The following is a 22,620-nucleotide window of genomic DNA, read 5'->3' on the forward strand; positions in this document are numbered from 1 at the left end:
TTATTTGGAAACAGAGTCTCTTAAGCCAGCTGAGGCTGGCTTCGAACGTGTGTGATCCTCCTGTCTCCACCTCCCAAGCGTGGGGATTACAAGCCTGTGCCACCACGCCCGGCGATTAAATGTTTTAAATCCCGTCAGAGTCTGGCCCCTAATCGAGTTTCCTCCTCCCTGCGACCCCTCTCCATTCAGGTCACATGTCTAAAACATCAGTAGACCATGTTTCTGGGGTCTCTCTGCTTCTGTGCCTGCTGTTCTGAGTAACATTCTCATACATTCTTAGCACCCCTTAAACACAGTGCTGATGCCTTCCGTCTTGTGGAACATTTCCCAACATTCTCCTTCCCTCTACCTGGTTTGCATCGCAGCTGGTTATTCCCTTCTTTGTGTCCCTCCCCTCTAGTATGGGATGGAGGTCATAAACTATAAGCGCTTCAAAGGCAGAAATAGATTTGCATCTTTCACATGGTGGAAGGCATAGATTGACTGTTAGTTGGGGGTGCATGCATGAGTAAATGAAAGAGGAGGAGAGAAAATAAGGACAGAATATGCCCTGCTATGTCCTTTTGGTGAAATTTTAATAAACCAAACTTCTAAGCTGCTGCCACTCCAGGGTTAGTTTTAGTAGAAGGTTCACGGGAAATGTTGATATCTAATGTGAAAAAAGAAAAGATGAAAAATTGGCATTTGAAACTTTATAGAGATGAGTGTAGGCAAGCAGCCTGTAGGTTTGCATTGAGATATTACATATCTCAGTGTACATTTTATCCTAATAGTTGCTTTTCCTTCTGTGATAATAAAATAGATCCTGGGAGCCTTGTGATGTTCTTCCAGAATTCCTTTTTTGATATATATTGAAGTTTTCTGTTGGCCTTGGAAAAGAAAGTTCACTTATGCTTAGTAATTTCCTCAAATCTCAAGAGCTCCTCCTTCCATATCACAAGGGTGTAGATTCTTTTGTGATCATACTGGATTTGATGAGTCACATTTCAGACCACTTATAGAATCAATCACTTGACACATAATCCCAGCAGAGATTTTGCTGATTTTAGTCTCTGCCTTTTGTACATTTCTCATTACAGCTCTGAAACTCAGAATTGATTTTTTTTTTCCTTTTCTTTTTCTGTTTTGTTTTGGTACTGGAGATTGAACCAGGGGTATTCTACCTCTGAACTGCACTCTTTGCCTAGTTTCTTATTTTGCCACAGAATCTTATTAAGTAGCTGAGGCTAACCTCCAATCTGCAATCCTCCTATCTCAGCCTCCCAAGTACTGGGATTAGAGGCATGTGCCACCCTTCAAAATTTATTTTTATTTGTAGAATCGCATCCATCATTGGACATGTGATTAAATATAGTAGATTCAGAATAAAGCAAAAAGGGCTTAGATTGCACATAACTTAGCAATATGTTTTAAAAAAAAAGTCCTAACTGGGCGTGGTGGCGCATGCTTGTAATCCGTGCGCTTGGGAGGCAGAGACAGGAGGATCGCGAAGGTTCGAAGCCAGCCTCATTGGCTTAAGAGACCCTGTTTCCAAATTAAAAAGTATAAAAAATAGGCCTGGGAGTGTAGCCCAAAGGTAGAAGGACTTCCAGGAACCCCAGTACACCCCCCCCCCCCACAAGTTCTTTCTTAAATTCAGTTCACAGTGAAGTTGTATTTCCTCACTCCAGGCCTGATTGTTAAGAAAAAAAGTAGCAGGGCTGTTGCTAAAAGGCAGCTGGTGAATTCACCCACACCTTTTCCCCATACCTTCTACCCGCACCCTGAAATAAATTTCAGGGTTCTCCCTGATTCTGTTGTCAGGCTAGTGCAGAGGTCAGAAAGAGCCAGTATTGTACTAGCTGAAAAAACTGAGGATTACAGTCATCAGGTACTGCTGGCCTTTCTCCTTAAAGTCCTTGAATAGAATAAAGAATCGGCAGAGGGAGAAATCTCATTTTAATCTGCCTCTGGCACACTGGTAAACTCTCTTGGTATGCGGGGATGGGGGGAAGGCACTTGTAATGCACCTGTGTATTGTGCTGAGGCAAAAAAAAAACTGATCTTGGTTGGCGCTGCCTTTCATGTGGACACTGTAGAGGCCATTAGAAGTTGTTCTTGGGCTGGGATGTAGCTCAGTGGCAAAGTGCTTGCTTTGCAAGTGCAGCGCCCTGGGCTCTATCTCTAGAACCAAAAAGAAAGATCCCACCTTACCCCCCAAAAAAGACCCAAAAACAAAGTAAGCTAACACCAACAATTTTTTTCCCTAAAACTCTGTAATTGTTTGAAGTTTTGTATGGAATAAGAATTTTTTTCTCTGGAATGTGTATTTATTTCATTTGCCCCTCCTTTCCTTCTCTAATAGGGTATTATTATTATTATTATTATTATTATTATTATTGGTGGTACTGGGGGTGGAACCCAGGGGCTTTCTACCTCCGGGCTACACTCCCAGACCTTTTTCTATTTTATTTGGAAACAGGGTCTCACTAAGTTGCTGAGAGCCTCACTAAGTAGCTGAGGCTAGCTTCGAACCTGTGCGATCCTCCTGTCTCAGCCTCTCCCAAGCGCAGGGATTACAAGCATGCGCCACCACCCCTGGCTTCTAATAGGGTTTAAACTGGTCAGTTTTTGCTATTGCCAGTAGTGCTCTGCCACCTTGTTGATTGTCCCAACCACTTATGTACCTCTTGTTGCTCGTTTCAGAAAGATTTCCGAGTACAGGAACTCCCGTTGGCTCGTATTAAGAAGATTATGAAACTGGATGAAGATGTGAAGGTGAACTCATATTTATTTTTATCACTCATATTTGACACCAAAATGGTGGGTAGGGAGGGTATAACTTGTTTCTCTAGAACTCAGAGTTTAATTAAACAGCAAAAATATTTTTATTGTCTGTTTTGTTTTTTAATTTGGTTTTTGTCTAAAGCTAAATGAGTTGAAATTTAATAGTTTTAATTATAATCTGAAAATTAGGGCTATCCTGGTCTTTACCAGATACTGAGAAGAAGATGAGTGTTTGCTTTTAAATCAGGTGGATCGCCCAGTTCTTCTCACTGTGTGGCATGGAGAACACGTTTCATAGCTGGGCGTGTTGGTGCACACCTGTGACCCCCAGCACCTGGAGAAGCTAAGGCAAGAGGAGCACAAGTTCAAAGTCGGCTTCAGCAACTCAGTGAGACCCTGTCTCAAATAAAAATAAAAAAGGCTAGGGGTGTAGCTCAGTGGTTAAATGCTCCTGGATTCAATTTCCAGAACTAAGAAAACAAAACAAAAATCAACCTGTGTTGTCAAGTCAAGAGTGCCATCATCTTAGCATCTCATTGCAGTCTCTAGTTAATCTAAACTCTTAAACATCTGATGATGATGTTGTATCTGTTCTGACCTTTCAACCTGTGAGTTGGTTTTACATGGAGTGAGTAATACTTGTTTCCTTAGGATTGACCATTTTTATATTTCTAAGAGGAATTTTTTATATTTTTATATTCTCTTCCATTATAGATCTTCAGGGGAAAAAAACCAGCTTTTATCTCTTTACCTTTTTACCTCAAAATTAATAGTCTTGTGTATTTGCACAGAATCCTGTTAGTTCATATAATTACTCCCTTTTATTAGCTCCCTGCTTTTTTACGGCAACCTACCCTGTGGAATTTCATACGATATGAAATCTTCATTCCATTTTACAGATAGGAAAATAGATGCAAAGAGGTGAAGTGACTCACCTAGAGTGATAGAGCCAGATCGCAGTTCTTATCGCCTATCTACTTAGCTCGGGAACTCTGTGTATGGCTCTTTCCTGCATGGACTCCCTCAAACAGTTTAGAGCCTTGTCTGACGAAGAGCTTGACAGTGGAAGTCAGACACACTGAAGCAGCTGCATTGCTTGAGCACTTACTCCATACCAGGCCCTCTGTTGGAGACTTGTATTATCTCATTTGATGTCCACAATAACACTGGACGGTTATCTCTTCTTCACTTTGAGAAAAACAAAGCCCAGAAAGATGAGAAGCATGAGATTTTCCCTAGATCCATTGACTCTCCAGCTCATTACCTCTCCCTGTATATCTGTCCTTGGATTAGGCCCTAAACCTGCTGCTTACTGGCTCCATGGCTATGGCTAAGTCACTTCACCTTTTCTAAACCCGACTTTCTTTGAAAGGCTCTTAAGTGGGTAAGAAAGCACCTGTATAAGGCCCAGCACACCGTAGGTGCTAGATAGGTAAGTATTCTTCCTCCCTCATTCCTTCTCCTTGTTACCTGCTTTGTTCCTACTCACTCATGGATTTATTTTACTTTGGAATCTCCTGGGGCTATCACCTTCTCATTGCTTAACTCTTGCCCCATGGCAGGCCATGCGGCAAGAGACTGACGGGTTTGAATGATTTGCTGGTGATTGACAGGGAGGGCCTACATCTATTGCAGATGATCAGTGCAGAAGCCCCTGTACTTTTTGCCAAGGCAGCCCAGATTTTTATCACAGAGCTGACTCTTCGAGCCTGGATCCACACGGAGGATAACAAACGCCGTACTCTCCAGGTAATATTGCAGGTTTGCATTGGGAAAACTGGGGCTAGCAGCTGCCTTTCCCTGCTTGTCTTGCATGGCTTTGGACCAAAGATTGTTCTTTCTTTGGCCTCTCTCAAGCTGATGCATTGTGACTTGCATCCTTCTCTGCACTGGGATACAACATGCCTTATAGCCATGGTGATAGTGCAGTTCTTGCATGGTATTCACAGCTCATAACTGAGCTCTTCACTTTCTGAGCCCTCATCTAATGCGAGGCTCAAGTGATAGAATATTTATCTGTTGGACAATTCTAGAAAGAATCTATAGTCTAACTTTATTAACTTATTTCTTCCTTGTATGTCTTCTAAGAGTCGTTTTTTTAAGTTCTGTAGTCAGCATTCTGTATGTTTAAACCCTCCCTGATCACCAGTTCCCAGCTCTTGGAGGAAAGGTCTCCCAGGTGTAAGAGAAAGGGTGTGACATATAAAATTGTGACAGTATTTTAATAATAAAACCAAGAAAGTAATTCTATTGTTTCTTCTTGTTTCTTTTTACCTATTGAAAATACATGTACTTATTTATTCTGCTAATGTTTACTGAATACCTATAATGTGCCGAGCACTGTTTTGAGCTCTAGGGACTAATGATACACAAAACAGACAAAAAATCTCTACCCAGCTGGAAGTGGTGGCTCATACCTGTATCTCGGTACTTCAGATGCTGAGACAGGAGGATCTCACATTCAAGGCCAGCCTCAGCAACTTAGTGAGACCCTCTTTGAAAATATAAAGGACTGGGGGGTATAGCTTGGAGGTGGAGTAACTCTGTATTTAATCCCTAGTACCAAGAAAAAAATTCCCACATTGTGGAACCTGTATATCTAGTGCAGTCAGTCATTGTACCATATAGTTAAGATTTGTAAATTTATGAAAAAAGTAAAGCAAAAAATACTGAATTCTAGTGAATAATATGCATACAGCAATTGTAAAACTTAATTTATACTTTCTTGAAATAAGTCTGTGGATCTAGAGAGATCTTGTAAAATCTGTCTTTAAGATCAGTTCAGAGCCAGGCATGGTGGCACATACCTATAATCCCAGTGCATGGAGGATCAGACAAAAGGATCACAGGTTCAGGACAGCCACAGCAACTTACTGTGACTCTCAGCAACCTAGCTTGACCTTGTTTCAAAACAAAAGTAGAGAAGGACAGGGGTATAGCTTGGAAATAGAATGTCACTGGGTTTGATCCTCAGTGCCACACGCAAAAAAGATCAAATTAAAAAACAAAACGGGCAAAACACTTCAACAGCTCCAGAACGGAGATATCTAATGACACTGCTAATTAGCATATGAAAAGGTGTGCAGGTCATTAGACATCTGGTAAATACAAATTAAAACCAAAGTAGATGCTGGTTTACACGCATCAGAATGGCTAAAGTAAAAAAGTCTGACAAATATCAGCGAAGTGTGAGGTATCCGAAACTTATGCATTACTGGTCAGAATGTGAAGTGGTATAATCTCTTTGAAAAACTATTTGGAGCTGGGTGTGGTGGCGCACGCTTGTAATCCCAGCACTTGGGAGGCTGAGACAGGAGGATTGTTCAGGTTTGAAGACAGCCTCAGCTACTTAGTGAGGCTCTCAGCAACTTAGTGAGACCCTGTTTCCAAATAAAGTATAAAAAACAGGTCTGGGAGTGTAGCTCGAAGGTAGAAAGCCTCTGGGTTCCATCCCCAGTGTACGTACACACACACACACACACACACACACACACACACACACACACTATTTGGAACTTTCCTTTTTTTTTGGGGGGGGGGTTCCTGGAAACCCTTCTACCTCTGGGCTACACTCCCAGACCTATTTTTTATATATACTTTTTTATTTGGAAACAGGGTCTCTTAAGACAGCATGGCTGGCTTCGAACCTGCGCTATCCTCCTGTCTCCACCTCCCAAGCGTGGGGATTACAAGCGTGCACCACCACGCCCAGCTCTGTTTGGAACTTTCTAATAGAGTTTAGCATATTTTTCTATTCCTAGGTATGTACCCAAAAGAAATGTAGACATTCAAGTATAAGAATGTTCACAATCTTATTTATAATAGCCCAGAACTGGAAACAACTAATGTATTTACCAGTACAGAAATATAAATAAAATTTTGTGGGAGGGTGAGTATTGGAGGTTGAACCCAGGCAGGGGTGCTCTGCCACTGAGGTACATCCCCATTTCTTTTTATATTTTATTTTATTTATTTTTTAATTATTATTAATTTTTTGGTGGTACTGGGGATGGAACCCAGGGGCCCTCTACCTCTGGGCTACACTCCCAGACCTATTTTATATTTTATTTGGAGACAGGGTCTCTTAAGCCAGCTGAGGCTGGCTTCGAACCTGCGTAATCCTCCTCTCTCAGCCTCCCAAGCGCAGGGATTCCAAGTGTGCGCCACCACGCCCGGCTTATATTTTATTTTGAAACAGGCTCTTGCTAAGTTTCTGAGGCTGCCCTCAAACTAAGATACTCCTGTCTCAGCCTTCTAAATGCTGAGGTTACAGAAGTGTGCCACCCTGCTTCAACAAAAGCTGATGTAGTCATGAAATGGACTACTACTCAGCAATAAAAAGAAATAAGCTATTGCTATACACACACAGACGAATCTCAAAGATCCATTAAGCAAAAGAAATTTGAGGAATAACTTAAATAGTACATTACCATATGTTGTCACCGTGTGTGGTGATCGAAGTCAGAGTTGTGGCTGCTCAGGTTTAGGTACTGCAGGGAGAGGTTATTTCCTGGACAGGATTAGAAGGGAACTTTCTATGTTTTTTTAAAATCCATGTTGGGTGCAGATTTCTGTATTTTATTGAAAATGAGTAATAACTCAGTTTAAACAAACAAATCAGGGGCCAGGCGTGGTGTAATCCCAGCCCTTGGGAGGCAGAGACAGGAGGATCACATAGGTTCGAAGCCAGCCTCAGCTACTTAGAGAACCTCTCAGCAACTTAGTGAGACCCTGTTTCCAAATAAAAGTATAAAATAGATCTGAGGGTATAGCCCGGAGGTAGAAAAGCCCCTGGGTTCCACCCCCAGTATAAAAAAAAAAAAAAAAAAAAAGCAACATCATTCGAGTGTGGTGGTGGCGCACGCTTCTTGTAATCCCAGCATTTGGGAGGCTGAGACAGGAGGATCATGGTTCTCGGACAGCCTCAGCTACTTAGTGAGGCCCTCTAGAACTCACTGAGACTCTGTTTCAAAATAATAAAAAATAGTCTGGGGGTGTAGCTCAGAGGTAGATTGTCCCTGGGTTCCATCCCCAGTACTGCAATAAATAAATAAGTAAATAAATAATCAACAAACAAAATAAAAATAAACAAAAAGTAAAAATAAATAAATAAAAAGGCAAAATAGTTTCCAGAATTCTGTAGACTATTTGAGCGTATGTTTGGAGGTGATTGTTACCCCCTCTCATTCCATTCATAGAGGAGATGAACCATTTAGATAGCTTGAATAGGTGACATCATCAAGAATGTGACACTCTCTTGTACTCCTCTTAATGAGTCCTGGCAATCTTTAAGATGTGTCCTGCTTCACTTGGGAGAGGGTATATTATCAAGCCTGTCACTTGGCAAGAAGGGTAGAATGGAGTTTTGCATTTCAGTGGCTTGAGGCCATCACAGATACCAAGGAAGGAAAAAACAGAAAATTTCCATTCCTTCCTGTTTTGTCTCATGAGTCACCTTTGCTTAAGGTGTGGTATATAGAGGTTGCTAAGGTTTTCTGTTAGTGTGTTGACTTGTTCTCTCATTATTGTAATATGAAAAATTTCAAACATAAGCAAGGCTTACAGTGAACATCTGTTTACCATCTAGATTAACATTTCATTCTACTTGTTTTATTCCCATATCTATCACTGTATTCATCCTTCTGGTCATCTATTTTTAAGTGCATTTCGAAGTTTACTTTCCCCTAAATAATAATAATGCATATTATTAACTAGAGCTCAGTATTTTTTTCTCTAAAAATTTCAGTAAAATACACAAATCTTGAGTTATATATGAATGTATGGGTTTTAATAAAAATTCTTAATTTTTATTTTTCAAAGGAAGGGAGTATCTGTGTCACTCTTGGATTCTATCCTTATGAGCAAACCTTGGTTTCCGTATCACTAGCTAATTCCTGTGTCTCTCTACTCTTCCTTGCCTCTGTTTTAGCAATTTCAGACTTCAACATTTATGTCACAGTAAACTAGATTTAAGCCATGGATTTACCATATAATTTTGAATTTCAAAATAAAAATTTTAAGCCAGGCATGGTGGCACACGCTTGTAATCCCAGCATTTGGGAGCCTGAGACAGGAGGATCATGGTTTGTGGATAGCCTCAGCTACTTAGTGAGGCCCTCCACAACTTAGTGAGACCCTGTTTCAAAAAATAAAGAATAAAACATAGGTTAGAGGGTGTAGCTCGGAGGTCAAATGCCTTTGGGTTCCATCTCCAGGCCTGCAGATAAATAAATAAACAAATAAAAATTTTAACATTATGGGAGCCATCATAATATAGATCCAGTAACTAGATTATAAGTACTTGTGAACCAGAGACAGAATATTACCTAGGACCTGAAAAAGACCGTAAGATTGATTTGATAGGCTGACCTTGCTAACCACAGAATGGACTAGAGACCCGCTAGTTGATATTGGTGGATTTGTTCTGCCTTGGCTAGAGGACAATATTTTGACTTTTGTGTGGAGAGCCTTGGTAGCAGATCACATAGGAGCAGCAGGAGGAGAAGGCTCAATTGTCCCGTTTTAGAGCATGAGCTACATATATCACTTTCTTTTTTTGTTGATTTTATCAAGTCTGATAATTGAGGTTTATGAGTTTGGCTGTGCTTAAATCAGCTATAGACATAGCCAGAAATATTTAGTTTAGCTTAAAAGTCATCTCCTATCTTACTTGGTGGGTATAAAGCCAGGTGAACTACTTTCTTCCCAGGCCAGTTTTTCACTCTGCTCTTCTTTGTTACAGAGGAATGATATCGCCATGGCAATCACAAAATTTGATCAGTTTGACTTTCTCATCGATATTGTTCCAAGAGATGAACTGAAACCTCCAAAGCGTCAGGTGAGCTGGGGAGAGCGTAGCGGGCTGCTGACCACAGAGCTTGACACGTCACTGTCAGATGTGCTCCTCCCCTCCCAGCACAAGGCACTTGCTGCTCCTTTTGCTCTCTTCTCTAGCTCAGATCCATTCTAGCATCCTCTTCTCTTACTCATTCATGGATACTTTTAACATTAGTGCTTCTGAAATAGTATCTCAGTAAAAATAAACAAAATGAAGATTTGCACACAGTAGAGTGAAATGCATTTTAAGTTTTCTTATAAACTCTTTCAGGGTTCTTAATCTGGGATGGGAGAACATTCCCTGTGAGTTACAGATTTCAGATGTTAAGAAACAGCTTCTTTGTGTGCACAGTGGCATTTGGAGTGAGTGGACTTTGTTGTCTCTTACTCTATATTGTGGCGATAGTGCCATGGCTACACATTGGAACACCTGTTGGGATTTAAGAAAGAGCAGTGCCCACACTTTGCCCGCCATCCGCTGAATCAGAATCTGTGATTCTGGGGCCCAGGCATCAGTACTTTTTAAAGCTTCCCAGATGCTTTTAGTGTGCAACCAAATTTGAAAACCACCACTTAAACTGTTTTCTTGGCAATCACAAGAAAGAATGTGAATGTATGCCTGCCCCTCTCCTGCCTGCTCCTCTCCAAAGGTCACACCAATTGCTTTTTCAGCTCTTGGGTGCATATAGCTCTTAATTACAAGTGTAATAGACCCCTATCCTATATAGCTCATTGTTTTAGGACAGTTTACATGACTCATTAGATATAGTAGAAATGCTTGGGAGATAGTGGCAGAATCTTGCAGAAGCAAAGCTATACCTTGTTTTGCTTGCTTTATTTTGTTAAAAAAATTTTTAATGTTTTCAATGAATTACTTTATAGTATATTAATCTTAGAAACAGAGCCATGTATTGACAACCATCCTCCCAATGCTGGCTCATATTAATAACCAGTCAGAGAAAGTGTAGGATAAGTGGGCATCCTAGTCAACATTAATTCTGACCTTGCATGGGGCCGTTAGGTTAGCAAGCCCTGTGTCACCTCCTTGCTGGAGAGGTGTGTGCTTGACTGCGGTGGTTTTTCTGGGCAGTCTTTGCTACTGTAAACATCCTTGACTGGAAGCTGTAAGGTGTTCAGAGGAGCTTTCAGTCGGATGTTTACAGCGGCAGGCTGCCACGGTCGTCCCCAGCTGCGCATCGGCTTTGAGACATTGCAGGTTTGTGCCCACAGGCTTGATTCCTCCTCTTGGGTGCTTCCCTCCTCTCTGAAAAGTTAAACAAGACCTCAAGCCACTTCTCTTCCTTCAGAGCAGATATTACCACACACCTGATTTCCTTGTTAGACTTCTTTCCTCCATGTGTCCATCAGAAGCTGCCTTTAAACACAAGGTGGTAAACTCTGAAGTGAAATTAGGCCTTGCTGGGTCTCACTGTGGTAACTCCTGTTCTCTGTGGGCTTCCTACTGAATTAGACTGGCCAGAGAAAAGGGTCTCATCCTCTCCCTTCCTCCAGTGCCTCTGGTTCTCTCAGGGTGTCAGACTCAAAAAGCTCAGATCCATCTCCTTTTTAAGTGTGTCTAGCTGAAACAGCTCTTTGCTGCCTGGATTTAGTTCCTTGTAGGTGTTCGAGCTATTGATTGGCATCCTGTTTAGGATAGCTGCTGCCTCGCCTTTGAAAAGGTTGAGATTGCTAAATGCTGGCCTGAAATCCTAAGATAGCATTTTTAATCCTCTGTAGACATGAAGTTTCCCCAAGCTCCAAATTGGCTGGTACCTCCTGAAGTCCTTTAGAAGCGCCTGCTCTCCAGAACTCACCCTTTCTGAAGGAGGCAGCAGTTTGCTCTTTTGCAGAAGTGATTGCGCTTTATTTTTTCCAGTCTGGGGCTGGCTGCACAACAGTGTAGTGATGACCCTAAGATGTGATGCTGCTCATTCTTGGACATTATCTGTCAGTCTCTGAAAAGATTCCAAGAGCGAGCCTCTGGTTGGAGAGGCCACTGCCAAAGTCGAACGATTTCCCCATTCTGAAGTGATCTCTTCATTCAGGGATTCCCTGGGAAAAGGAACTAGCTAGAATATTGAGTTGTGGCTCTAAGGCCCCCAGCTTCTTAGAGATGCTTGGGAATCTCACTTGGGAATCTCATTGGAAGTAGTTGAGGACTGATTTCTGCCCCACTAAACTGTGAGTTGAATGTTCCTGCCTATTGAAATGTCACTGTCTTTTCACCCATTTCTTTAAATCAAGAATAATGATTCTCTTCTAGTTTGACCTCCATTGTCAGAATAATGAGTCTTCCTAATGCAGAAGAACTTTAGCTGTGCCTCCTTGGATTCCAGTGATAGGAGAACAGTCATGCTATTCTCCTAGCAATACAAACCTAGGCATCTCTACTTGATAGTCATTTGCTGTCCTAGACACGGCCTAGTTCATTAACCACCAAAAGGATACAGTAGGAAGCATGGGAGAAGCTCTTTACCCATTCACATAGCTTTTGGTAAATGGTATTTTAACTTCTGGAATAAGTATTTAAAGGGCTTGCTTTTTTCTGGTTAAAAAAACCAGATCACCTGTAATCAGGAACAACTGGAAATAGTTACAGGTCAGGGCCAGGAAGTGCCGGTGTCTCCCTGCTGCCTGACTTCCTGTGAGCTGGTTCTGGTGCTCTTAGTACTCTGTACCTTCCCATCACTTGGGAGCTTTTCCAAGTCTAGCCTGGACTTCAGTGATTTGTGTTTTTTATAAAATAGGAAGGGGAATCTCAGTGGAAAATAAATACCTTGAACCTATTTCAGCAGCTTTGAAAGAGCAGTTGACCTCAGTTTCATGGGTTAAAAGGGGTGTCAGTATATTATACCCACCATAGCCAAGACCTAGTTGCCAGGCTGATTTTGTTTATAGTGGTGAGAAATTGAAGTTGAAATCGGCCTGGTACTGTCACTGTAAAGTTGTTCTGGAAATTGAGACGTAGATGAAAATAAAAAGGGATTTCCTCGTCTTCTGCCTCAGTGTGATCATGTTGAAGATTTAAACTTGTATAGGTCTGAAGCATTGGATATATTAACCTAGAATGTTCATTTATGTTTAAGGACTTGTTTAGGTACTCAGGATATTACAAGTATTTCCCTAGTCTGGATGGGTGGCCATCAGGGAACCTTGTTATGCAGAGACCCGTTTCTCAGAGACTGTATGTTAGCAGTTCTGGTTCTGTATCCTAGGCCTTCAGGGACCAGAGAAGCAAAACAATCCTCAGCCCTATACTACACATGTATTATGGCCACAGAACCCTAAAGGTAGTAGTAAAAGAGAGTTTAGGGACCCTTTTCTGTTGGTAACAACTGTTGGGCTCAAGAATATTTGTAATAGCACCAACTTGGATTCAGAAAAGTACTTTTGTGCCTCTGTCTGCTTGTCTATGTAAATCAGCTCATCATTTAGACAGCCCATTAAGTGCCTACATGGGACAGTGGGGAGCAAGAGAGAAAGAGCAGGAAGCAAGTATTTGCCTGTCTAAAACTTACATTTAGAAGAACAGGGAGTTAATTTGATATGCAGGTACAAAAATATATAAAGAGGACAATACCATGGACACACAGTTTGGAGTGCCTAACCTAACTGAGGGGCTGGGGCCATGCTAACATTGTAAATGTCACTTTGGGGGGCTTTGAGGCAGTCTATGGGGGTATCTGTATCTTAAAAACGTATCTTTTTATCTTTTCTGAAACCTGCCAAACTTAGGTCAAAATAGGGAAATGAATAAATTTAGCTAATAGTTGTATTTAGCCCATGTGGTTGTATGTTTTTGTTGTCCCAGGCAGGGACACCATGTGTCACAGGGCATTCCGGATCAGACGCCGATCTCTGTCAGTGGTCAGGGGCCGACCCTCTGGCTGTAACCATGTTGTAGTATGTGTAAACATCCTACACTCTCAGCTGTGAGCTTAAAGTGGCTGGGAGAGGGTTGTTTACTCCTTCTGCCATGGAAAACGTCATCTGAAGAAGGAGCAGTCTCTTCACTCAGCAGATTGGACAGAATGCAAGCTCCCTAGTCAGCCAAGGCAGCACCCAGCGGAGACCTGTCCATCAGGCCCCCTGGGTTGCGCTTCTTTGGCTAAGTACAACCAGAACCAGATATGACACTGGAAAGACATGCCCTCAGTGACCACAGAGCTTTCAATGTGCTGTGAGAAGCTGGGCACTTGCCTACCAGTGCTCTTGAACCTGACATTGGACTCTGGAATTCTAGCCCAGGGAAAGCCCCTGTTTCCCTTTATCCTGCTGTCCCTCCTGAGGGGTGGGAGCAGAGTAAGAAGAATGTTGCCTGTTTGGGAGACCGGGGGCCTGCCTGAGCTGCACCATGTTTGGATAGCATCTTCCCCGGCGCTGACAACCAGCACTGTCTCAGATCACAGGTCTTGACGGCACTTACTGACAAGCACTGCTGGTGTGTGATTTTTAGTTACGGTAATTATTTGCCTGTTTGCAACTCATCACGAAATGGGTGATTACTCAGTCCTTCAGAAAATTGGCTGTATGTTTTGTGAAGCCTATAGAATCTGTTATTTTTAGTTTGATTTAGCACAACTGGTCTCTTCGAATTCCACTTTCCTTTGGCTTCAAATGTGGAGAGCTCAGCATTCAGCAGGCGACTGCACATCGCCTCTTTGGGGGAGTGGAAATTCACTGTGGCGGTTGCTGAGTCAGTTCTTTTCCTCTTACCTGCCTCTCCTTCCACCCCACAGGAGGAGGTGCGCCAGTCCGTGACTCCTGCGGAGCCTGTCCAGTACTACTTCACGCTGGCTCAGCAGCCTACTGCCGTGCAAGTCCAGGGGCAGCAGCAAGGCCAGCAGACTACCAGCTCCACGACCACCATCCAGCCTGGGCAGATCATCATCGCACAGCCTCAGCAGGGCCAGGTTTGTGAGCCGCGGAGGACGTCCACCAGCACAATAGTGCCTTACGGGCTTGGATGGGGAAAGTTCAACGAGCACTGAGACAGCAAATCAGTACAGAGCCTCGGATTCAGCCAGAGGCGAGATTTTGCTCTAATCTCTCTGGACCCTGGTGTTGTCATGGGCTAGATGAAGAAAGTGCAGTAGATAAGATCTCTGAATCCCCAGGAGCTCAGAAATACTAGAAGGAAAACAAAGTCTCTCTTAAGTGCCCCTGGAGACAGTAGGATCTCTGTAGAGATCTTTTTAGTGGGCTTCATGCCTCCTGTCTTTGCCACAGTTGGAATTTGCTCCTTCAGACAGAGATGGGGCATCACTGCCAGCGTACATTCCTCCCCTCCCCCATCCCCTCTCCCATGTTTGTGTCCGGTGTCCTTCTCTTTTTACAGTGGTAGAATGGCAGTCAGGATTCTTTCTTTCCCCATAGTATTGTTGAGAACAGTAACATTTATTGGGAGTCATAAGAGACTACAAAGGACTCAGTACTGTGAGCTCTGAATCTGAGTTCTGCTGGCCGTTGATTTACTCATCAGACATTGGACATCCTCTGTGAGCAAAGTCCTGTGCTAGATATTTGGGATTCAAGCGTGAATAAAATTGTCCTGATTTCTCAGAAATTTATAATTTAATTGGGAATACAAATACTAAAAGGTCACACCACCATGTGGGAAGTGTAAGATATTCTTAAATTGTGCACAGAGTGTTATGGGAGCACTTAAAAAGGAGTATCTAACTAGGATGTGAGGAGGTGGTAGAGAGGAGGTGGTTGGAGAAGATTCTTGAAGGGAATAATGTGAATCTTGAGGGAACTGTAAGTTAAACACGCAGGAAAGGATGGTATTGCCAGTAGAGGGCGCACAAACAAAATCGTAGCGGTATGAAACCATGCAGGAAAGGTGAGAAAGTGGGACCATCTAGGCAAGTGCAGGGAGCACATCCTTGACAGTCTCCTGTGTTGTAGTAAGGGGCTGGGTGTGCCTAGAAGAAAGAAATGGAATGGATATGCGCTTATGAGCAGGTATTGTGATATTTGCCTGAAATTCTAATACTTGGGAGGCCAAGACTAGAGATTTACAGGTTCTAGGCTAGCCTTTGCAACTTAGTGAGACCCTGATTCAGAATAAAAAAGTAAAAAGGGAGCTGGGCGTGGTGGCGCACGCTTGTAATCCCAGCATTTGGGAGGTTGAGACCGGAGGATCACGGTTTGCTGACAGCCTCAGCTACTTAGTGAAGCCCCCCCACAACTTAGTGAGACCTTGTTTCAAAATGGAAAATAATAAATAGGTCAGGGGGTGTAGCTCAGAGGTCGAATGCCCCTGGGTTCCATTCCTAGACTTGAGGGGGAAAAAAAGTAAAAGGGTTGGAAATGTAGCTCGGAGATAGAGTGCCCCTGGGTTCAGTCCCTAGCACATACACAAAAATGAGTGAAATAAATATGAATTATGATTTTAGGATTTATCTCTTGCTCATTTTTTTATCCATATTACAAAAAATTGTGAATGCCTGTCAAAGAAACGCTGTGCTAGGCAGGAGGTGATCTCTGCCCAGTCCCTGCCTCAAAACATTCACTGTACAATGAAGCCTGAGGACTTTTCCTTGGCTCATGCTTGTGCCTCTGCAGTGGGAAGAGCTTCACCTGCCAAAGGCTTTATCCCTTTACAGAGTAAACTTCAGGGGAGTCTGCCAAGGGCTGGCCCCGATTGGCTGATCATCCTCAGAAGCTCATGGCTGTTACATCCTGACAGCAGGTCACACCATACATGATTGGGCAGCTGCCATGCTAACACAAGCCTTCATTTTCCTGAAATGACTTAGAAATACCTTGGAAATCCTCTTGGGAAAGTCGGGTTGATATAGTACAGTGATGAGTTGGCAGCACGCATTTTTTTTTTAGTCAGCGAGAATTTCATCTGTCGTCTTCTCTGCCAACCCAGACCTGCTTGGCCGGGAGCTGATAAAGCTTGCGAGGATGGTGAAATTGGTCCCTCCAAGCTGCTGTTTTGCCCTCCCGCTGCTTTAAGAAACCTGAACCCTCAAGCTGGGTTATATCTATACCTCCCTGTAATGGTGGCTCTTCAAGTTGAGTTTGTATGACATCCTTTGTATGTCAGAGAGAGTACCTATTAAAGCAGAGTTGGGAGGAATGTGTGTTTTTATGAAGTGAATCCTGTGTTTTCTGTTACGACCTGAAAACTTACTTCTGGAGGTTAGGGGCTAGGCTTATTTGAAATTTGTGGTCTGAGAAAGGAAGAGATGTTTTCTATTGAGCTGGCTCACCACAGGTACCTTTACTGAGAACTCTCTCATCATCTTCCCTACCCTCCTCTAGTTTACAGTAGTGTCTTCTTACAAATAATCCCTGGAATCTCATCTGTCGTTCCCAGAACATCCCCTTCCCATGTCACTTAGGCAGAGTTATAATGTCCAGTGGACCAATATAGTCAGAATTTTTGTCCTCTTGGTAATTCTATGGCTTTCAGCCAGAGCTCAGGAAACTTTGTCTTGACTCTTCCTTCCAGACCACACCCGTGACGATGCAGGTTGGAGAAGGTCAGCAGGTACAGATTGTCCAGGCCCAGCCGCAGAGTCAAACCCAGCAGGCTCAAAGTGGCACTGGACAGACCATGCAGGTGATGCAGCAGATCATCACCAACACAGGAGAGATCCAGCAGATCCCGGTACGCCTGCATACCTCTGTTCTCAGGTTATGACGAGAAATCCCTCAAGGTTTTATATAGTGCGTGCGTGCGTGCGTGCGTGCGTGTGTGTTGTTTTTAACCTGTATTTCCACTATGCCCAGTCTCCTGGCCCAACTTGCTCTACCGTGTTTAGTCTCCACTTTATTCCAGGTCCAGGTTCATAACTCTGGGGCAGCTCCTCTTAACTTCTCTCAGGCCACCTATGTAGAGAAGTCATTGTCACTGCTATCCCATGCCAAGGACCAAAAGCCCATGAGACAGTCCCATCTTTTGATTAGCAGCGAATAAGAGGGAGCTTTACAGGGAAGGCCATAAATACACTTGTTGCATATTCATGAGTCAGTTCCAAGTGGAGCCTGCAGCAAAGTATATTTTTGGCTATCATTTAACTTACCCATTCCTTCACTGTAGACTGCTGCTTCCTGCGTGTCTTGAGGGATTTCATTTTTAGATATGTTGACTTTTTCTTTTAACTTGTATTTGTTTCTTTGTTTAAAAGAAAAAAACATTGTTTTAACACTCGCAGTGTATACATAGGTCATTTTGCCCCTAAAAATTGGAAAATGAGTAGCATAGAGCATTCTCCCACTTTCCCTTTTGATACTAGGGATTGAACCCAGGGGTTCAACTACATATCCAGATCTATTTTATTTTATTTTACTTTATTTTATTTTTTGCGGTATTGGGTTTGGAACCCAGGGATATTCTACCTCTGAGCTATACCCTCAGCCCTATTTTTTATTCTTTATGTTGAAATAAGGTCTCACTGGGTTGTAAATGGCCTAGGTAGCTGAGACTGTCCATGAACTGCAGTCCTCCTGTCTCAGCCTCGTAAATGATGGGATTACAAGCGTGCACCACCACGCCCGGCTCAGACCTATTTTAATTAATTAATTTATTTATTGTGGTACTAAGGGTGAAACCCAGGGGCTTTCTACCTCTGGGTTATACTCCCAGACCTATTTTATACTTTATTTGGAAACAGGGTCTCACTAAGTGGCTGAGGCCGGTTTTGAACCTGTGTGATCCTCCTGTCTCAGCCTCCCAAGTGCGGGGATTACAAGTGTTGGCCACCACGCCCAGCAACCTATTTTATTTTAAAACTGGGTCTCACCAAGGTATGGTGGTGCTTGCTTGTATAATCTCAGTACTTGGGAAGCTGAGACAGGAGGATCACAGGTTCGAGACCAGCCCTTGCAAGTTAGGGAGGCCCTCAGCAACTTTGTGAGACCCTGTTTAAAAGTAAAATAGGACTGGGGGTATAGCTCATAGGTAGGATACTCCTGGGCTCAATCCTTAGTACCACAATAAATTAAAAAAAAAAAAAGAAAAGAAAAGAAAAACCCAACAACCCAGGCGTGGTGGCACACACTTGTAATTCCAGCATTTGAGAGGCTGAGACAGGATTGAGGTTTGTAGACAGGCTCAGCTACTTAATAAGGCCATTTGCAATCCAGTGAGACCCTGTTCCAAAATAAAGAATAAAAAAATAGGGCTGGGGGTGTAGTTTGGAAGTGAATGCCCATGGGTTCCATTCCCAGTAATGAAGAAAAAAAACAAAAACAAGAAAATAGGGTCTCAGTAAATTGCCTCACATTGGCCTTGAACTTGTAAAGCTCCTGTTTCAGTCTCACAAGTACTGGGATTAAAGGTATGCACCACTATACTCAGCTTTTATTTTGAGATAGGGTCTCACTAAATTGGCCAGGCTGAAGCCAGGCATGGTGGCATGCTTATTATCCCAGTAGTTGGAAGGCTGAGACAGGAGGATCGCAGGCTCAAGGCCAGCCTTAGCTATTACTGAGGCCCTTGACAGCTTGGTGAGATCCTGTTTTAAAAATAAGAAATAGCCGGTCGTGGTGGTGCATGCTTGTAATCCCAGCTCTTGGGAGGCTGAGACAGGAGGATCACACAGGTTCAAAGCCAGCCTCAGCTACTTAGTGAAGCAACTCAGTGAGACCCTGTTTTCAAATAACTATGAAATAGGTTTGGGAGTATAGCCCAGAGGTAGACAAGTCCCTGGGTTCCACCCCCAGTACCACCCAAAAAAAAAAAAAAAAAAAAAAGAATAAAAAGTAGGGCTGGGGGAATAGCTTGGAGGTAGGATGTCTCGGAATTAAATCTTCAGACCCAAGCTGGGCGTGATGGCGCACGCTTGTAATCCCCGCACTTGGGAGGCTGAGACAGGAGGATCACACAGGTTCAAAGCCAGCCTCAGTTACTTAGATTACAGGCTCTCAGCATCTTAGACCTTATTTCCAAATAAAGTATAAAATGGGTCTGGGAGTATAGCCTAGAGGTAGAAAAGCCCCTGGGTTTCAACCCCCCAGTACCACAAAAAAGAAAAAGAAAAACAATCCTCAGACCCCAAAATAATTAACTAATTATTTACTAATTATTAACTATTTTACTAATTATTAACTACTAATTATTAACTAATTAATTAACTAATTGTTCAGGCTGGCCTTGAACCTGGGATCCTCCTACCTCAGCCTCCCCAGCAGCTGTGATTACAGTGCACATAGCTATGAAATGTAGGCTGATAGAAACTTACTTAGATTTGGTTAGCCACTTTCTCTTTGAAAAAAGGCTCAAAAAGTGTCCTCAAGTCAGGTATGGTGCATGCTTGTAATCCCAGCATTTAGGAGGCTGAGACAGGAGGATTGTGGTTTGAGGACAGCCTGAGCTACTTAGTGAGGCCCTTTGCAACTCAGTGAGACCCTGTTTCAAAAAAATAAGAATAAAAAATAGGGCTGGGGGTATAGCTTAGAGGTAGAATCTCCCTGGGTTCCTAACCCTAATCCCAGAGAGAGAGAGAGAGAGAGAGAGAGAGAGAGAGAGACAGACAGACAGACAGACAGACAGACAGACACACACACACACACACATATATCCACAGCTTAGTTTTAGGAACTTTTTTTTTGTGTGTGTGGTACTGGGGTTCTTGGAAACCCTTCTACGTCCGGTACCTCCAGGCTACACTCCCAGACCCATTTTTATACTTTTTTAAATTTGGAAACAGGGTCTCTTAAGCCAGCGTGGCTGGCTTTGAACCTGTGCAATCCTCCTGTCTCCGCCTCCCAAGCGTGGGGATTATAAGCGTGCGCCACTACGCCCGGCAGGAACTTCTCTTCTTAAGTTATAGAGTTCTGGGCCAAGAGAAAGCTTAGGAGAGTGGTGCGTGCATGCGTGTGTCCCCCCATGTGCCATCAGTTCCAGGTGACTTGGCTCTGCCTGGCCTATTGTTTCAAAGTCTTCTGTCTTTAGTAGTTTTCATTTTTGTATGTGAAGGCACCAAGGCAAGCTCATGTAAGCCAAGGAGGAGGCCCACCTTACAGTAATCTTAACCCTTTATGGTGGGGAGACTTAGCCCAGATTTGTTGTAGAACCACAGGCTCATCTCTGGTCTCAGTCAGCTGCATTGCCATACACTTCAGGCTGCTCAGCAGTGCACCTTTACGATGGAAACTTTACCTCCATTTAAGTTTGTCTATTTTATTTTTGTGGTACTGGGGATTGAACCCAGAGGCATTCTACCTCTGAGCTATACCCCAGCCCTATTTTATTTTTTTATTTGGAAAATATTGATTTATTAGGGTCTCACTAGGTTAATGAGACTCTCACTACTTGCAGAGGCTGTCCTCAAACCTCTGATCCTCTTGTCTCAGCCTCTAAAGAACTAGGATTACAAGAGTGCCACCATGCCCAGCTTACTTCCCTTTTAAAAGCTAAGGCATAACCTTACTTACTGTGTAATTAAGCAAACCCTGAGGCGCAGCAAACCTGTCCTGTCTTGGAGGTCAGCGTCACCAGGTATCTCAGCTGAAACCTAAAAGAAAGTTTCTCGCTTCTGTCTCTGGCTTCTTTGAACCATTTGGCTCACAGCTTTGCAGTCAATTGGGGCTTCTACAAAGGGCTCCGTCAGCTAGGGATTTCAAATCCCTGTGGCTGTCTCGCTGGGACAAGGCTTTTTTACCCTGGCTGGGGTTCTGGTGACTTCTGGGACCAGCCACAGTCAGTCTCGGCAGATGAGCGTTCCCAGGTCTCCATCCAGCTGTCTTAGACTCCAGAGTAACTTTATGTTCTCGCCTGCAAGCTGCATTACAGGTTTGGGTCAGGAACGTAGGCTTGGCACCGCAGCTTCCCAGCAGCTCCTCCTGGCATAGTTTTAGAAGAGAGATGATAACTACAGGTAGCTGAATGTGGTGCGCATGCCTGTAATCCCACTGCTTGGGAGGTTGAGACAGGAGAATCACAGGTTCAAGGACAGCCTCAATAATGTAGAGAGGTTCTTAGCAACCTCTTGAGACCCTCCTTCAAAACAAAAAGGGCTTGGGTTGTAACTTGGAGGTTAAATGCTCCTGGGTTTGTTTAATCTCTAGTACCAAAAAATAAAATTCTGTAGGTTATAGTCACAATATTCTTGTCTTATTTCCTTTGAACCAAATTGTGTGTGTGTGTGTGTGTGTGTGTGTGTGTGTGTGTGTGTGTGTGTGTGTTTTCTCTAGGGATTGAACCCAGGGGCATTCTATCTCCAAGCTACACCCCCAACCCCATTTTATTTTTATTTTGAAACAGTATCTCTAGGTTGATGTATCTCATGAGGCTGTCCTTGAACCTGGGACCCTCCTGTCTCAGCCTCCCAAATACTGGGATTACAAGTGTGTGCCACCACACCTGGCTTGAGCCAGATTATTAATGGGTTTAGAATTGGTGTTCTTTCATCTATCTTGTCTCAAGCAGAAAGCTCTGGAATGGTCTACCAAGAACTTCCTTTTTTAATTAATTATGGTACTGGAGGTGGAACCCAGGGGCTTTTCTACCTCTGGGCTATACTCTCAGATCTATTTTATACTTTATTTGGAAACAGAGTCTCACTAAGTTGCTGAGAACCTCACTAAGTAGCTGAGGCTGGCTTTGAACCTGTGCGATCGTCTTGTCTCAGCCTCCCAAGCGCGGGGATTACAAACGTGTGTCACTACGCCTGGCTTTACCAAGAATTTCTGCGTTAGGTTTTTTGGTGGTTTCAGGCTTTTGAGGCTGAATGTTTTCAGAGAAGTATTTTTTATTTTTTACTTTTTTTGGTGGTACTGGGGTTCCTGGAAGCCCTTCTACCTCCGGGCTACACTCCCAGACCTTTTTTTTTTTTTTAACATTTTTAAAATTTGGAAACAGGGTCTCCTAAGCCAGCGCGCGCAGCTGGCTTCGAACCTGTGCGATCCTCTTGTCTCTGCCTCCCAAGCGCGGGGATTACAAGCGTGTGCCACCACGCCCGGCATCAGAGAAGTATTTGATGTAACCCTGCATGCAGCTTCATTCCATTAACATCTTCGTGGAAGTAAGGTTCCTCTTGAAGGCAAAGGGCCATG

General features: G+C 43.3%; 1 protein-coding gene across 15 annotated transcripts in view; it reads left to right on the forward strand.

The window, feature by feature from the left end:
- The window catches only part of NFYC (nuclear transcription factor Y subunit gamma), a gene marked incomplete at both ends in the record, with an annotated part of 64,959 nt that overhangs the window by 35,189 nt on the left and 7,150 nt on the right, over positions 1-22,620 (forward strand). For 8 of the 15 annotated variants that reach the window (XM_080690650.1, XM_080690642.1, XM_080690649.1 and 5 more), the window contains 5 exons: positions 2,686-2,757; positions 4,402-4,515; positions 9,509-9,604; positions 14,343-14,516; positions 17,072-17,230. In XM_080690650.1, the coding sequence (XP_080546776.1) occupies positions 2,686-2,757; positions 4,402-4,515; positions 9,509-9,604; positions 14,343-14,516; positions 17,072-17,230 (615 nt within the window). The remainder of the gene's footprint in view (positions 1-2,685; positions 2,758-4,401; positions 4,516-9,508; positions 9,605-14,342; positions 14,517-17,071; positions 17,231-22,620) is intronic. The other 7 variants (XM_080690645.1, XM_080690653.1, XM_080690647.1 and 4 more) reach the window with 7 other exon arrangements.

Source organism: Muscardinus avellanarius (genome assembly GCF_963383645.1).
Source record: "Muscardinus avellanarius genome assembly, chromosome: 3".
In the NCBI taxonomy this organism is placed as follows: Eukaryota; Metazoa; Chordata; class Mammalia; order Rodentia; family Gliridae; genus Muscardinus; species Muscardinus avellanarius.